The 19141-nt window shown below is 36.4% G+C and overlaps 1 protein-coding gene and 1 non-coding gene across 2 annotated transcripts in view; both read right to left on the reverse strand.

Moving 5' to 3' along the window:
• LOC129445426 (urokinase plasminogen activator surface receptor-like) overlaps positions 1-16682 on the reverse strand; it is a 33701-nt gene extending 17019 nt beyond the window's left edge. The window contains exon 1 of the mRNA XM_073871520.1: positions 16621-16682. Within this exon, the coding sequence (XP_073727621.1) occupies positions 16621-16669 (49 nt within the window). The 5' untranslated portion in view covers positions 16670-16682. The remainder of the gene's footprint in view (positions 1-16620) is intronic.
• Positions 11974-13241, reverse strand: LOC129423205 (uncharacterized). The gene is made up of 2 exons (XR_012371253.1): positions 13109-13241; positions 11974-12340 (listed from the first exon to the last, which is right to left on the reverse strand). It is a non-coding gene; the product is annotated as an uncharacterized protein (transcript).
• Positions 16683-19141: the final 2459 nt, after the last annotated feature.

Raw genomic sequence — 19141 nt, forward strand, 5'->3', positions numbered from 1 at the left:
CAACACGGCCATCTCGGACAGGACAGAGATCTCATCGTTAGCTGACTTCAGCAGAATAGAGTGTTCTGTGTCAGCCATTTCTGATAGGGAGAACAATTCAAGGTTGACCCCTTTAAACCAGACAGAAAGTTCAATGTTGACGACTCTAGTTTGGGCAGAAAGTTCTTGAGAGGCATCCAAGAGCATTGTGGCAGGATCAGAGAGTCCTGGTAGCTTGGGAGAAACCATATTAACTGTATTATGGGTTACAGCAACCTCAAGAAAGTCAAAAACAGATTTGAGGGTAGGCACAACAGTCATTGTACATTTTGTTTCAGCCAACTTGGGCAGAACAGAGCGCTCGGGAACCTCAAATAGGAGTTCTTTAATCATAACAAAAAGAGCTGAGGACTCACATGACCATGACTGTTCAGGTGATTCGGGCTCAAGCGTCTGAGAGATCTCCTGGAAAACAGAGGAGCACAAAACAGACCCACCACAACACAATGCCAGTTCAGACACAGATTCAAAATATTCAAGTGACTTAAATGGCTCAGTAAACTCAAATGGCTTAGATGATTCAGCCGGCACAGTGGGCTCAGGAGATTCACTCGGCTCAGGAGATTCACTCGGCTCAGGAGATTCACTCGGCTCAGGAGATTCACTCGGCTCAGGAGATTCACTCGGCTCAGGGGAATCAGAAGACTCAAGGGACTCACTTGGAGATTCGGTTGAGGATTCGATCGGCAGAGATTCAGTCAACGAAACGAGCGGTCCAGAGACTCCGGCCGCTCAAACGTTCATCAACGGGTTATCCACCAAACTGGAGATCATACGGTCGACCCGGATCTTCACCGGACAAAATGGTTGCTCCATTAACTCTGGCTTATGCTCTGGCACAGCGGCTGTCATCTCGTGAACAGACGTAACCACAGAGAGATTGGGATGAGACCTCAGTGGCCTCTGTAGTGACAGCGGGTTGCTCAGGCATAGCGACCTCCTCGGGAAGGATTTCGTAATTGGACACAGAAAGAACAGGGTGAAACAAGGTGAAACTCGTATCAACCGCGGCTTGCTTGGAGATGTCCTCCGAGGCTCAAGGAGCGACAGACACTGACTTTTTCCTCCTCTTTCGGTGACGTTGGCAGCGCAGTGGTTTCACAATCACCGGTTCGAGGGGAGCTACAGGCATAGAGGACTCCTCATTCGGGATTTCCTATAAGTTCCACCGCGTACGGCTTTGCAAATGACTGATAAATCCCCAAAAATCCAAAACTTGTAAGCCCTGCATTTCTGCCCGAGACAGAGGTTCAACCAGGCAGTCATTTAAAAGATACTTTAATTCTGAATCACTGAGGTTCAAACCACTCGCACATGTCCAAAACAATTGGGCGAAACAACTCACAGATCGCTCTTCTTGGCGCAGAGAAGTCAAATCCGAAAGCCTGTCCCACCATTCCTCTTCTGTGGAGGGAGACAAAACTTGAACTTGTAAGCCGCTGTAACGGAGCATGTCGGCGTTCAGGAACACACACCGGAATGAAAAAAAAAAACGCTGCTGGATCCTACAATGGCTGGTCGTTCTGTTGTGATGCAAGGCAGAGGCGAGGATCCAAATGCAGTTACACATAAGTTTATTTAATAAAATGACAAACAGACAAGCAGGCAGACAACAGGTATGACATGGAGTAAACATACACAACAATACACGACGACCAGCGATGGGTAAGTGAACAAACAGTGAATATATGGAAAACAATGACCAATCACAATACAGAGACAATAAGTAACTAACGACACACAAGAGGAAATGAATGAGTATAATCAGTGTCCATGGTAACAAATAAGTGGGCGGAACAATCAATAGACAGGAGGGCAAACAAACTCAAGGAAAGACAGACAGAGTCATTACAAAATCCACAGATCTATTAGTTTTGTAATGTACTAATTTTTGTTTCATGTGTAAAATCCCTGTAATTTCAGTGATTTTGGACATTAAGGGGAACATTTTTTTTCAGCATTTTATTGTTACCATAGTTACAACCATAGACTTCATATACCCACCACCTCAGTTTTAAACTAAGGGCTCTTTGGAATGACATTAAGTGGAACCTAGGCTGTTATAGTATGTTTAATTGCAGTTTTTTTCATATGTGCAGTTTGTTGTTCATATTAAGCTGTAACTCATTTCACATTTACTTGTTATAATAATTTCTGAACATAGCATTGCATTTGTGTTTAAAAATTAGTTTTTGACTTGAAACAGTTGCATATTAAACGTAAATTTAGCTTATCCTTCCTATTTTGTTGTTTTTTGGGGGCGTGTTAGAGTGGGATTCTGTTAGGTGGTCCTCAGAAAAAAATTGGAAGATAAAGTGGCCTTGGGCTGAAAAAGTTTGAGAAACACTGATCTATAGCAACATTTAGACATCATCTGTAGCTGCATTCAATTGAAAGGAGATTGTGGCAACAATTAATTAAATGTTGTTTTGTATATAACAAATCAATTTCATGTATACATTTAGTTGGAGGTTTTGACACTGTTTAAAAGGAAGTTGTCAGACCACATGCAACTCTGTTTAGTCTTTCCAACCTCCTCTCTGCAATTTTTTTTTTTTTAAGAAATGTGGTGAGAATAGAAACTTTTCACTCACTTTCACACCAGTTTCCACAGAACAGGGACCCAACAACCACAGATTGATCGAACATTTTAAACATTTTGTTGCACGGAAATTCAAATTCCTGTGTATTCTCTCTATGTTATATGTTTTTCCAGTTGAGCTTATTGTGCATGTAGACCTCAGGACTTGATCTCCACATCACAGCCACCTTTACAGACAGGAGTGAGTTGGGCCCCTATTTTCCTCCTGTAGTCCATTATTATTTCTATAGAAGGAGTTTAGATATGGGAATATAATCATCACAGCATTAAATCATTGTATCACCTGCAGCCCTAGCAAGCATGCTAAAACGCACTTGACTAACTGATAAAACCAACAACCAGATAACTATCAAGACTGTCTTGCACGAATATACAATGCTAGTGCTACTTTTTATTTTTACACATTAACTAAAGCCAAATCTGAATGATGTTTTCATTTCCTTGATCAACAAAATAGATTCAACCAAGACACATTTACCTTATCTTATAGCTTATTTCTGTAAAGGCCACAACCATGTTTTGACACCAAAGCATTTGGTTGAGATTTTACATCTGAAAGAAAGCGGTACATATGTTTTCTGTAAGTATGTTCATTTTATGAATCACACATACACATTTTTGATAAATGATCGTAAGATCAAATGTAGGATGGTTTCTACGCAGCATTTCATAAAATTTTCCCATTTCAGTTTTGCAAAATACACCTTTTCCGAATTGCCTGAAAACCACCTCAAGCGGGTTTAACATTAAACATTATTGAACACAAAATCAGAAACAAGTGTAGAAGTATTGTGGTTATATTTTATTTCATGTTGTTTTGTTTACAGTATATATGTTTCCTAAAATCATTACATCAAGGAAAATACAATGAATTTATTAGCGAATAAAGCATTGACTTTTATTCCAAAATATGTCAACTTTGTTAAGCTGCGATATGTTATTTTAAATGATTACATTCACTTGCTGCATGCAGTAGCGTAAAGTGCAAAGTTTTGCTTAATTCAGTGAATCAGGATGTAGAGGAAGAATGAGCACAAGACAAGGAGTACATTCTGAGTGAGGATCTTAGCATTGTTCCAAACGAAGATCTTAGCATTGTTTCGAGTGAGGATCTTAGCATTGTTCTGAGCGAGACCATTACACAGATTACCATAACAGCATGAGACATCCGTATAACTGTGTATACTTTCTGATTTGGCAGCATTACAGAAAGTTTTAGAGGAACATCCTTTTACAGTCGTCGATTCAGACTTTACTAATGTAAAGAAAACAAGTCAATGAGTCATCAGTGAATGTTTACATTTTCATGTATGGAAAATATCAGACACATTTCTTTGATTTTAATTTGATTCCTATATTATTTTAAAAAAACCATGTTCTCTGATTTTTGGTTCACACAATGTACAAAGAGAACATCATCTATTCAGAAAGAATGACTTAATTCTTACATGTTGCTGTAACACAGTAGTCTTCATCTCCTAAACAGTTTAATCTGTTCAAGCAACTCTTCCCATCACAGTAGTAACATTGTTTCCCATTGGGTCTGTTAAAGCTGGAATCTGTAAAAGAAACATCTTATTCTTTCATCTGCAATGTTTAAGCTCAATGGTAGGATGTGTGTAAAGTGCTACATTTCAAAGACAATACCTGGGACGTCTTTGTTATTACAGAGGTCTGTGTTACAGCATTGTGTAGATAACGTTGTCCTTACAACTCCGAAGTTCATGGATCCACTTTTACAATTCTGTTTCACGTCACATTTCTTAGTAAGCTCGTTGACTTTATAGTCACCTAGAAAACAGGAAATGCTTTAAGCTTCACATCTGATTAGTAGAGTAAAAATTATCTGCATATAAGGGATTTTAGGATTTGAATTTCTTAAAATCAACCTTGTATGTCAACAGACTTATGTTTTTAAAATTAACAGCTAACAGCTAATGATAATTTAACTGATAATCTTGAGATGGAGACACCCCCTTTTCTCTACTTGTGAAGACAACACATTGCCAAACATAAGATTAACAACATGATCTCACAAAGTTCCGTGGGATAATCACAGAATTTTTTGCTCATTTTTCCGTGGCATTCTCACAGATCTCCGCCTTTTTTCGTGGCCCTGCCACAGATTTTCTTTTCCGTGGCATTCTCACGGATTGGTTACTCAACTGCTTTTTCCTATTTTCAAATCATTGTCGCTTCGGTTTAGGGTTAGATTTGGTGTTTGCGTTAGGATATCACTTTAAGTATTGGTTTATACTATTTTTTCTGATGTATTCTGTTATATTTTCTAAACTTTAAACAATTGTCGCCTGGTGTTGGGGTTTGGGTAGGGGTGTCATTTTATGTAAATCTAACCCTAAACCAAAGCGACAATGGTAAGAAAATAGGACAAAACAGTTAAGTAACCAATCCGTGAGAATGCCACGGAAATGAAATTCTGTGACTATCCCACGGAAATTCGTGAGATAAGATTAAACAACAACAAGTACACTATCAGAAAGAAATGTGCTACAAAAGTAGGGGTGTAACGATCAGGGCTTTGAACCAGATTTTTTCCCCAATTGTTTAGTTCCGAACAGAAACAGTATTTTAACGGCAAACACGTTTTCGGTTCAACCCTAAAATTGCCGTTCCTGAACCGGTTAGAACAAAAAAGAAAGTTCCCTAACCGGTTAATAAAATTCCGTGTCAGCTGTGGGACATACAAATAAGTAGGCTGATCATTAGGACATTAAACTTAAATTATTAGTCTACATTATTTTCCTTCTTGTCATCAAACATTTAAAAACGGCTACATTATGTAAGCGGTAATCCTGTAATTCTGACATGCCTACATTTGTTGAGTGCACTTAAACACACGAACACACACAGACGGAGGACACATTCCAAACGACGCTTCAGGAAGAAGATGCAGCATAAACAGTCGCTCCACATAAAGTGAAAATGACGTTGTATTTCAGTGCTTTATTCACCAAATGTATTTTAAAGGACTACAGTATGAGAGACAGTAGCGCAACTCTCTCTCAAGTTTATAAATCAAGAGTTCTGATCTTTGAAGGGCATAGGGATAATCACGTTTGATTGGAGTTGGACCGGACACATTCAACCGCATGTGTGTCTGTGCGGGTGTTAAAAGCTTCTCATTTCTCCAATGAGTCAACGACGACCAGAAGTGAAGTTCACTGATTCATATTGCACAGAAATCTTGTCGAAAAATGAAAAAAAATTACGGTATTAAACGGTTACCATTATTTTCAATAAACAGTTCTGTTCCGGAACATATTTTTCGAAAGTTTCTGGTTTCGTTTCTACTCCTTGCAAAAAGTTTCTGGTTTTTGTTTTCGTTCCGTGAACCGGTTCAAAGCCTTGGTAACGATACATGTTGTATCGAGATTTTGCAATATAAAACTGTGTTGTATTGCTCATCTGAAGCGCATCCACACACTTAGTAAAAGCGCAAACTTAATTTATATCACCATATCGCATTTAGTTTTAGCAATATAAATATTCAAAGCATTTTAGATTTTTGTTTATTCTCATCATGCACTACCAGTCAAATGTTTTTAAAGGTCATCCTGTACACTGTAAATAGCAGTGGCGGCCGGTGACTTCTTTTTTCGAGGGCACTCGATGTGAAGTTCGTCACAACATGGATGTAGCCCGTCGTGTGTGGTTTTTATAATCTATATTAAAATAATTTTTCAATAGATCCAACTATTTACCAGTGGCGGCTCGTGACTGCTCATCTGAGGGGAGATAATTCAAAAGAAGTGTTCAGAGTGTTGTGTGTGGTTCCCTTTCCAAAAAATGTGTTCTGCGTGATCCTGTGTGAATCACGTGTCTTGTCAAAGTAAGTGCCTGCTGCAGACGCGTCTAAGGGGTTTATGATAAAAGAAACGATCGCATGTGCCAGATACTCACATAATCTCATGTGTAATAAGAGTTTAGTGTTAAGGGAGTGTTTTGCGAGTATTTTGTGAACGTAAGCGTCACAAATCAAACTATCGATAAAGTCAAATGTAAGTACAAGGTTTATGTTATTATTTAAAAATCCAAAGAATCTGAGCTATTAAATATTTTATATTTTATCATCTTCAGTTTCACCCTGAGAAAATACTAAAGTTCTTATAGGTGCTTTTTGAAATGAATATCATGACACGATTATTTCCCCCACATAAACATGCCTTATGAAATATCCCTTTAAAAGGGTTTTTAAGATAATGAAAAATATTTAGTGACTCTAAACATTTTAGCATTCCATTAAATGGATTCTCCATCATATACTGAACTTACCAATGGATAACACCACTTTACTTGCAGAACATGTATTAGCTGTATAAGGACATGTTGTCCTTACACCTTCACAAGAACCTGTCGCATCTGTACACTCATAACATATGAGTGAGTGTCCTAAAAGAAAACAGAATGAGGGAAAAACATTTATCTGTATTTGTAGCTAATAAAATATTAAATAAGCTTTCTTGTTTTTTACTGTACCTCCAGCAATAAAAGTAACAAGGAGAACAATGAAGATGTTCAGATTCATCTTTGGTCTGTCAGTACAGTAGGTGAATAAAATGACAGACCCTTGTCAGTGGCCTCTATATGGCTGATGAGATGAGGGTGAGGCTGTGATGAGGAAATGCACCTTGAAACAAATGTGGGTGGGCATTCTGTGAAAAAAGAGTTTACACACTGACAGCATTGTTTGGTTGAACATCATTTTATAAGAAATGTGCACTTTATTAGTTTTACTGGCAGTCTCTCAAATCAGTTACTGCAAAGGGGCCATCAGTTGTAATCTAATGTTTGTAACATTAAAATGGATGAACACCAAAATCCAATAAGGATTTTTAACAGAGTTAAAAAAAATTCTATCAAACTTGACCACAAAAGCTGATGACATGTACATGTACATTAGGGCTGCATGATGAATCGCACGCGATTGTCACGCGCATCTCATCAGTAAAGCCGGTTCCTTGATTAGTAATAAATCACCATGAGCTGCTTTCAGATAAAGCAGCATTTATTACACAGGACCGTAGTTTATTAACAAGCGGGAAAATATCGCATTCATAATCGCAGGCGATTCATCCGCGATTATGAATGCAATATTTCCCTGTTTGTCAGTGAACTACGGCTCTGTGTAGCAAATGTCGCTCCATCTGAAAGCAGCTGATGGCGATCTTATACAGAATTCTAGTGTTGATGATTTGGTTGATTTAATTTGGTAGTTTTAATACCTCATGTACTGAGATTTTAAATGAAATTGCTACCCTCAAAGTTAGGAAATTAAAACCTAGAAAACAGCCTTGGATTAACAGAGAAGTCTGTGCGGAATGTAGAAGAGCAGAAAGAAAATTGAGAAAGGACAAATTGTAATTCTCCTATCAATTATCGCAAAATTATTTGGTCAAATTTGAAAAGGCGGTTGCCTTGCAAAGGTCTAAAAATTTCTCAAATCTGATTTCTCAAAATTCTTGCCTCAAATATGCAGTGATTCATCTGTTGCTTAAAAAAGTAAATCTGGATCCATTTGATCTTAAACACTATAGACTTATCTCGAAACTGCCATTCTTGTAAGAATAATGTATAAGTGCATTGTTCAATACAGTGGATCACTGCATTCTTTTATGACTCAGCCTTATAGTGGTTTGAGTTATATTTCACTGAGAGGAGTTTCTTGGTGGAGAGAGGTCAGTTTAATTCATCGCCCGCTTCTGTCACATGTGGGGTGCCACAGGGCTCCATTTTAGGCCCGATGTTATTTCCTTATATATGCATCATTTAAATGCCACGGCCTACCTGAGCATTGTTTCTTACCATGTCCATCCCTTTATGACCACTATGTACTCATCCTCTGATGGCTACTTCCAGCAGGATAATGCACCATGTCACAAAGCTCGAATAATTTCAAATTGGTTTCTTGAGGATGACAATGAGTTCACTGTACTAAAATGGCTAGATGCTGTCTTATCAATACAGGCCAACATTTCTAAAGAATGCTTTCAGCACCTTGTTGAATCAATGCCACGTAAGGCAGTTCTGAAGGTGAAAGGCGGTCAAACACAGTATTAGTATGGTGTTCCTAATAATCCTTTAGGTGAGTGCATGTTACACCAAACATGTTTGTTAACTCAAAAAGTGTAAAAATGTAACGTAAAACGTTTTAATCATGCATTTGGAATCTGCATTTTCAAGAGAATGAGTTCCATATTAATAATAACACATTTAATCTTCCCACTTAATTAGATCTGTTGCAATGCCAATTGTGTAATATATCAGTATTGCTCTGCATTCATTTTTACAAATATCCCAAACAAATCTTGCCGCAGATATATGGCAAATAACATTGATGTCAGCTTCCTGTGGGGTTTCCATAGAAATGAACTGTGTGTGTGTCTGTGGTTGATTTTTACTAAAGCACGTGATTTAACCATAAAATATTTCCGAGTACGACTTCTTTACACCTTAAAGGTTACTGTAAGCAATTTTTAATTATGTTGTGTTTCAAACGTCGTAATAGTGTATACTTATATATAATATAACATCCATAAGTGCACGTGTTTAAGTTTGGATAATTGATAATCTTTCTAAAGCTTTCTAACTAAAGGTTAATAATGTTGAAAAACTATATTGCCTATTGTTAGTTCATGCTAGCTAATGCATTGACTAATGTTAATAAATACAACCTTATTGTAAAGTGTTAGTGTAAAATTCAAGAAACATCTATTTTTCGATTAATCCGTTTTTTTTTTAAACGTGGTCGATTCAAAATCGATTCTCAAAGAATTCTTTAATATTTAATGTTAATCTAATTAATAGTCTTCTTCACTAGATGTCACCCTCTTTTTTGCCATGCGCAATGTTATCAAGGAGCGAGAGGCAAGCCTGTCATTCATTCATTCAATGCTTAAAATGGCAGTTTCATGTGCTTCATCGACGTTGATGCCACCTTCGCATAAAAAGTCAGAGGTATGGACTAATGGAAGCATTTTAGATTTCCCAAGCAAGACAACGATGATTGTGACTTTTAATTTCTTTTTATTAATTACCCACTTGCAAACTTCTTTTCAGTGTTCTTTTTTATTAATAACGTATTTGTATTGAATCTATATTCATTAAGTTGAATCGAGAATCGAGTATAAAAACCGACCCGAGAACTGGTAATCGAAATCGAAACGATCTGAAACATCTGAATCGATACCCATCCCTACTTATTACACAGCTATTTATCTCATAAGCAAGGTGAAGCCGGTTGGATGTACTGCCACATTCTCTGAAACTCCTTGGGAGATGCTTATAATAGAGAAATGAACATTGAATTCACGGGCAACAGCTTTGGTGAACATTCCTGCAGTCAGCATGCCAATTGCATGCTCCCTCAAAACTCGCAACACCTATGCCAGTGTGCTGTGTGATAAAACTGCACATTTTAGAGTTGCCTTTTATTGTGTCCAGCCTAAGGCACACCTATGCAATAATCACGCTGTCTAATCAACATCTTGATATGCCACACCTGTGAAGTGGATGGAAGAAGAAACCATAACAACGACATGTTGCAACAGGCACAGTCCAAAGTGAGACTGGCATCAGAGATGTAAAAAAGCTATCCATTGTATAAATGCCATTTCTTTATGCCCGTTGTTCACCATGTTTGTTTACTGTGAAGTCACGTTTGGCCGCGAGAAACATTGCGTGATCTCCGTGATTTTTAATGTGTTCTCAGCTGAGACTGACGTTATTTGTAAAGTTAATCTGATGGTGCATGGTGTGCAGAGTGCCGCTATCTCCACAGAACGGCACTCCACACACTTTAAATCGTCAATTTTTCATCATGTTTGTGGTCTCTCACATGTTGAAAATCTGATAAGATTTAAAAAATCTTTTGGTGTTGCCTAGCTTAAAGGGACACTCCACTTAAAAAAAAAAAATAGGGTCATTTTCCAGCTCCCCTAGAGTTAGATTTTTACAGTTTTTGAATCCATTCAGCCAATCTCTGGGTCTGGCGGTACCACTTTTAGCATAGCTAAGCATGATTCATTGAATCTGATTAGACCATTAACATTGCGCAAAAAATGACCAGAGTTTCAAAATTTTTCCTATTTAAAACTTGACTCTTCTGTAGTTACGACTACAGTTAAGACTGACAGAAAATTAAAAGTTGTGATTTTCTCGGCCGATATGGCTAGGGACTATACTCTTATTCCGGCGTAATAATCAAGTAACTTTGCTGCTGTACCACGGGTGCAGCAGGCGCAATGATATTACGCCCGAAAATAGTCCCTAAGGTCACTTTCAATGTGACCGGCACTAAGTTTGTGTAGTTGCAGAGTAGCAGTTGGGGTTTTTCGGGCACAGTGTAATTGTCATGATCCTGCCTGTCTTTCATAGTTATTCATAGTTGTTCATGGTCATGTGGCAGGATCGTGGCGGTACCCATGTTTTGTGTTGAAGCACATGGCCTTTTGTTTGGGTAGTGTGCTGCAGTGTCTTGTCTCTGCCCCCGCCCCCTCGTTTCCTTTGTTAATTATTCATTATTGGTTAACTCCCCGCACCTGGCCTTCCCTCATTGTCTTGTTTAGTTTTCCTTTTTAAGGCCCCAGTGTGTCTTGTCCTGTGCTGAATCGTTTTGTATTGTTTGGTATCTTTGACATAGTCAAGTCAAGTCAAGTGAATTCAAGTCAGTCCTGTGAAGTTTTGTCTCCTAGTGTGTCGTCTAGTCTTAGTCTTGTGAATCTTTGTGAAGGTTTTGTCTTTTGCCCCCACGTGAACTCTTTGTTAATAAACCCTTTTTGAGTTCACCTTCCCTGCACTTGGGTCCCGTTCCTCTCCGTGAGTCATGACAGTAATATCTTTTCAACACTGCAAAAAACATTTGACAAAAAACATAATTTTTTAATAAATACTAATTTCATGAGTCAAATGTGGTGTGAACATTCTAAAAGTGGGTGGTCTTACAAATAGTTCAGATACTATTTGTGACCCAGGAGGTCATTGAGGTAAATCTGCATTACCCCATTTTTTTTTATTTTTTTTTTTAGTAGATTTGTGTTTAAAGCACTGGATTTTAAATTAAAGTTGTGTTCAAGTAAATCAAATATATTCTTTGAACAAAAATGTATGCATACGCCTGCATATGTATGCCTGCTGTAAAATATATGTATCTGCTGCCACCTGCTGGTACATACCAATAATTACAGTTATTTAACTAAGTTTAGAAACAATGTTATTACAATATTATTAAAATTTTTCAAATATAAAAGCTTATGGGATAAAATTGAAGCAAGTGTATGGTGGTGTGGTTGGATTTTATTTAACGTTTTTCCCTGTTATCAATATAACACCAAAGAATACAATAAAAATTAAGCAACTTTAAATAAAACATTGTTTTTAATCCAAAATATGTCACACACAGTGATAAGATGCATAAATCTTAAAGGTTTTTTACTAATCCCACCACAATATCTCACATTACTGCTGTAAAGTTTTGCTGAATTCAGTGGATCAGGATGAAGAAGAATAGCGGCCATAAGAGAAAGAGGAGGTTCTGTGTGACGCTCTTAGCACCGTTACACAGATTCCCCTGACAGCATGACAACCTTGTGTAATCTTCAGGTGCTTGTGATTGTGATGCAGCATCACAGATAGATTTAGAGACGCATCCCTTAACAGTCACAGACGCAGACCCAACAGTTACTAATGTAAAGAAAACAAAAGTTGATCAAGTGAATCATTTAAAACTTGACCACACAAATATCTGATAAAACACATATAGAAAACATATACAGCAGTGGCAGCTCGTGACTGTTCAACAGAGGGGTGCTATTTCAGAATATGTGTTTGGAGTGTCGTGTGATGCTTATGTTTTTAAAGTATGTGTTTGTTGCGTCATGTGCATCACGTGTTTTGTCAAAATAAGTGCCTGCTGCACACGGGTCAAAACTGTTTATGATAAAAGAGACGCTCACCTTCAGAAAATACTCGCAAGACACTCCATTAACAGTAAACTCTGATTACACATGAGATTATGTGAGTATTTGGCAAATGCAAGCGTCTCTTTAGACGCGTCTACAGCAGGCACTCATTTTGACAAGACACGCGATGCATATTTTCACTCGGCACGCAGAACACATTTTTTGAAATTACGAACCAAACACATGACGGGCTACATACATGGTGTGATGAACTTCGCATTAAGTCACCGGCCGCCACTGATATACAGGATATATTCATGATTATGGATTTCACAAACTTAATACATTAGCCTATGTTATGATAAATCTATTTATGTGATTACTAAAAACAGTAATTTAGAAAACCATGTTCTCTGATTCATGTTATCACATTTTGATATGTCTTGAACAAAAAGTGCAATTACGTAACCCATGTATTAAAAAAAACCTAATCTGTAATAATGCAGAGATAAGAAAGTAATTTAGTCAGAAAAAATTACTTCATTCTCACCTGTTTCTGTAAGGCAGCGGTCTTCATCTCCTAAGCAGTTTAATTTGTTGAAGCAACTCGTAGGATCATCACAGTAGTAACATTGTTTTCCATTGGGGCTGTTAGAGCCGTAATCTGTAGAAAAAACTAATATTATTCTTTTATTTTATGGAATACCTGAGCTTAATGCCTGGATATATGTGTGTGTGTGTGTGTGTGTGTGTGTGTGTGTGTGTGTGTGTGTGTGTGTGTGTGTGTGTGTGTGTGTGTGTGTGTGTGTGTGTGTGTGTGAAAGACATACCTGGAGCGTCTTTGTTATTACAAAGGTCTGTGTTACAGCATTGTGTAGATGTAACTGTCCTTGTAACTCCGAAGTTAACAGATGCACTCATACAATTCTCCATCACTGCACAACCCCTAGACTGCATTTTAACTTCAGTGCCATCTAAAAAATAATATATGCTTAATGCTTCACATTTGACCATTGTGATTTGTAAAGCAAATTTAATCTTTCATTCTTTGTGTGTGTGTGTGTGTGCGCGCCCGCACGTGTGCGTGCTTGCGTGTACAGGCATCTGACATGTTTTCTTCTAAATTAGCTTTTTTAAGGTTCAGTAATTCCCTTTTAATGGCACTGAAAAGGTTACTAGTCAGTAATTGAAATGCCTTATTTTCACAGATGTCGCCTTAAGTAATTTCATTCGTATTTAACAAAAAAAGTCTTTAGCTGCAAAACCCTCTAAGGGGGCGTTGTAGGCACACCAAAGGCGTTGAAACGCGGCTGAAAACGGCAGGTAGGCAATGACTGTAGGTTTCACTTCTAAATAGTTTTTGAGCCCTTCTTTATTCTCCTTTCTGTTGGTTTTAATGCTATTTGTGCTTGTAACTAAACCCCTGAAAAAAACATTTGATACTTGATTTATTTATGAATAGAGCCCGACCGTAAAGGATTTTGAAGGCCGATACCGATACAAATGTTTGATGGTTTTAAAATCCAATATTCCGATATATCGGCCCATTTTGTTTATTATTTCAGAAACGTGTAACAAAACATATATTTCCCTAACATTAGTTATTTGTAGTTATTTATGAGTTTTAACTAAAATAATATGATAATGCATTTTAAAAAAGAAACTTGTTTCTTTTATTGTCTCATTACCAACTCACCATGAACTCATTTAAGCGTTGTTCTCTCTGCCCAACTCTGGCTGGATCAGCAGGTTGCAGGATGTGTGACGCGTTATACACGAGTGTTGCCAACAGGGAGGTTGTAGAGTGCCCTCTGGTGGACAAACTATACAACGGCAACACTCATGACATGATTGAAGGCTGTTTCATCCGTTTTTGTTTTTTTTTATTCATTTATTGGCCATTATGAATGACGATACCGACAGTTTGGAAAATGCCTAATATCGGCCTGCCGATATATCGGTCGGGCTCTATTTATAAAAGAATGAACAACTCTAATCAAGGAATTTTTTTCGCTATTTAAAATAGCCCATATAGCTTGATTTTGTGAGCTTTTTGGGGGAGTGGATGTTAAGGCAGCGGCACGAACCTATAAAGCTCATAGAAATATTTACATGTTGTTTTAATTTATGAACTGATTGCGGCATACATGCAACAGAGACAGAGGAGGATATTAATCCATTTTTGTCAGAGATTTGTGGTAAGGTTGGTAAGTTGTAAGGTAATGAGGCAATAACACTGTAAAAAATGTTTGTAGAAATTACATATTACTGGGAGCTTTTTGCCTGTAACTTACTGTAGATTTAAATTGATGTTATTTACTTGTAATAGTTTGTTTAAAGTTAAATGAACATTAATCATTAACAAGTCTTTGTCTTTACAGAATAAAACTTAAATAACAGCCTCATGCAAAGCATTTTGGGAACCAAAATATGAAGGAAAAAACAGAAAAAAAGGTTGATGATGATTTCTGGTTCCCAGAATGCTTTGCATGATGCTGTTATTTTAGTTTCATTATGTAAAAACAAAGACTTGTTAATGTTTATTGTTCATTTAACTTTGAAAAACTATTGCACGTAAATAACATAAATTTAAATTTACTGGCAAACAGCTGCATAACTACAGCAAATTTTATTTAAAGTGCACATAATATTACTATCTACATTATATACAGTATTATTTTATTTTTATAGTTGATCCCACTGTCTGTAAAAGTGGCACAAATTACATATTTTTTCATAATTTAAATTGGTGACGATGGCAGCTGTAAATCAGGTTGGTCGCACAAAAACACTTTTGTTCTATTAATGTAAATGGTTTTGATTTCATGTATTTTGGGATTGCAATTAAACTTACATTTAATTCATATAATGACAGAGAAAATATAAACTATTCTCTTGTAAAAGAGAACACATTTATTTTTGTATTTCTAAATATATTTTTCTGAATATTTTTATATTAAAAAAATATTTTGGTGGGTCCTGAGATTATACCTGTCTAAGTGGGTCCCAAAATGAAAAAGTTTGGCAACCACTGTTTAGAGGATGCAACCTCCAGAGAACGCGAAGGACGCAACCTTTGTAAATGAGACACAGCCATTATATCTACTATAACTAGTATATCAAGACCTGTGGTGACAATTTTAGGTGTGGGGACCACAATGACAGAATAAATGTAGCTTATTAACTGCATGCTCTTAACACTTATCCTATACGCAATCAAATACTTTCACTCAGGCCATTCAAATAAGAACACAGAGATGTTACTAACACTGATTGTGTTGTTTTTAACACATCCGTTCTAAAAGTGCATGAACTTTTACGTTTTTTTTTTTTTACAGTTTAGGATAATGAAAAACATTCAGTAGTGGTATCCTGGCCAGGATTAGACTAGTCCTAGATTAAAATAAATGACTAAACTAACTAACTTGCACTGACACATCTTAAAATACATCAGTGCCATTTATTTGTCCTCAAAAAGTAATGTTTTAGTAAGGCTATAGTTATATTTTCGAACAAAACTAAGGTCTAGTCCTGGCTTAAGCTTAATCTCTGTCCGACAAACCATTCCTTAGACTGAAAAAAATGATTCATTGAATTTAATAAATTTTTTAAGGTAAGTGGTTGCAATCAATTTATTTAAGCTACATTTAAACAAAAAGATTAGTAACATAAAATAAAATATAAAACTTTTGTTTAAATGTAGCTTAAATAAATTGATTGCAACCACTTACCTTAAAAAAATTGATTAAATTCAATTAATATTTTTTTTTCAGTGTAGTTGAGTTAAGCTAACATTCATGTTAGTTAAATGACCCTAATTTCCATTGGTGGTCTATAATATTTCAGTAAATTTATCCTCCATCATACTGAACTCACCAGTGGATTGTACAGTTGCTGCACATGTGGCAGTGCCCGGACACGTCGTCACGTTGCTTTGACCACAACCCATTATACCTGAACACTTATAACATTGGAGTGAATATCCTGAAAAAAAAAAACAGAATGAGGCAGCAATGTATTTTGTAACTAATAAAACATTAAAAAGGATTTTGTGTTTTGTACCTCCAGTGAAAAGAGCGCAGAAGAGAACAATGAAGATTTTCAGTTCCATCTTTGGTCAGGAGGTGAATAAAATAACAAACCCTTTCAGTGGCTTATATATGAAGGATCAAAAGAGGGGGCGGGGCTTTGATGAGAAAAGGAAACTTAGGGCATACGATTGATTTTTACATTGTTGGGGACATAAATAAAATTGTCTTCAAAGCCACGTTGTCATAAAGGTTTATTTTTGTTTACTTGAAAAATATTTAAAATCGTATTTCTGTTGTCATAATCTTACAGGTCAAAAGCAACAAATATACAATACGCTAATTTATTTCTTATTTTTATTTTTTTTGTGATGCCAGTAAAAATTCAGAAAGGGCAAGTTTAGTTAAAAACTGAACCAAAATATTTCCTCAAGATCTGCTGCAGAAACAATGCTGAAAAAAGTTAACACATTATACTTCAACAGCAATCACAAAACACATGGTTTTATTTAGTACACCCTTTAAACGGTTGTGTTAAAACGACACATTTTTGTCTAGTTTAATGTGTTGTCCCTAACTATATTAGTCAACATTTGAAGTGGATCAAAAACAAAAAAAACGTTCATCAAAGTTGTCCTAGGTTTTAAGACAACTTTAAAGAAAGGTTTTTATTGGAGTTATTATTGGAGTAACATTTGTGTTGTTTTAACACATCTTGTGTTGTCCTGTTTATTTATTTGAACACAAAATGACACACATTGTTAAAATAACACAATAGCATAAAACAAAACAATGTGTAAAAATGAGTACACCCTTTCTTAGACTGTAAAAGGGCTGGACGATATATCGGATGCGATTAACACGCGCATCTCATCATTGAAGCCGGTTCCATGATTTAGAAAATCACCATCACCTGTTTTCAGATGGAGCGGCATTTACAACACAGAGCTGTAGTTTACCGACAAGTTAGGCAATATCCCCTTCACTTTCTCTAACTACATTAAGACAGCGCAATGTGCACTACTGTAGTCCAGACACACAAAGTTTAAATTTGCTCATTCGCTTAATATGGGATTGTCATGTATTGGGAGAAAACATTGTCTGAATCAATATATAAGAATATATAAGAATGTTGATATAAGAATTTTTCTTCCTCACCACAAATAGCAAATCATGACATCACCGCCTCAACGCTTAGTACTTCCAATGGCAGCTACGTCAGACAGCGGGAAGGCAAAGCCAATCGTAAAGCGACATGAGTTATGTAGGCGGACTTGTTGCAGAGAACGAGATTTGTTAAGCATTTGTGTACCACAGACAGCGTTATTTTTACAGAACGTGGTTGTAAAAGATTTGAATCTCATTTAAATGATTCATGGGTAAACAAATGTTAATTAAAATAAGTAAAAGGTAAAAAACACAAGGCACAAATGAACATCAGTGGTTATATGTAAATACAGATTCATTATTTTGTCGAAATTATTGCTATAAGGGACAATTCCTTTGGATATTCCAAAATTACTTGGATATCGGTAGGTACATGTCCGCTACCATCCCTAAACAAATCAATGCCCTTACTTAACCCTTAAACAGGCAAGAGTGGAAAACTATATGAGCAAAAAATTATTTCATATATTTTTTGTATCATCTGGACTTATGTAAAAGATTTTGTAATATTTGATATATTCAGGATTTTATAAGTTGTATCTCCCAGGATACATTGTCCTATTAAGGTATAAAAAAGGACATTGTCATTACTATTTATTTTTTTATTTGCAGCATAAAATTATGTGATTCTGACTTCCTTTCTTGTTTTAAAACATGTCATACATATTTTCATCCATTTTAAACAGTGTAAACAACAGTGTATATAAATAACTAAATGTAAGTACAGGCCAAAATAAGAATGAGCAATTTTTTATGTATTCTTCATTGGTGCCTTTTCTTCTCTGCCTGCAAAAAAGATTTTTTTTAGATAATAACAATTTGGTAAATTTTTAGATTAATTTTGTATACTACCTCAACTACCCCTCAATGTAAACTACATCTGTTTTTTCCAACCCAGTATCACGCTAAAGCGTGTAATAGACACGCTGGTCCACTAGAGGATGCGTGTCAATGTCACGCTTTGCCTCCTCAAGGCGTGAAAATGACACGCATTTATGAGGATGATAACCAATAGGGGGCGATAATTTCTTATTGCCAAAAACTACAACAAGAGAAGCGACGCAGTTATATGGGTTCTCTGGAGCTCCATGGGTAAGGCTTTCTTGGAAATTTGGTGATTAATGTTACTAAAATTGAGTAAATCCTGTGTTTATGTTAAGTCGTTGTTGCAACGTTAGCAATATAATATCACCGCTAAGGCAACAGACAAGTCAGTGCACGCGTTTGGTCAGAATCCAATTGGCTCATATTTAGGACATAATTGTTTGTTCAGGTGCGGTCATTTAAGAAATCCTAAAGTTGGTGCAGCATAACATTTAATTTGCGTGTGTGAACTATGGAGTTATCTATAGTGGTTTTTACGTTACTAAGGTCAGAAACATTATTGG

Source organism: Misgurnus anguillicaudatus, chromosome 9 (assembly GCF_027580225.2).
Source record: "Misgurnus anguillicaudatus chromosome 9, ASM2758022v2, whole genome shotgun sequence".
NCBI lineage: Eukaryota > Metazoa > Chordata > Actinopteri > Cypriniformes > Cobitidae > Misgurnus > Misgurnus anguillicaudatus.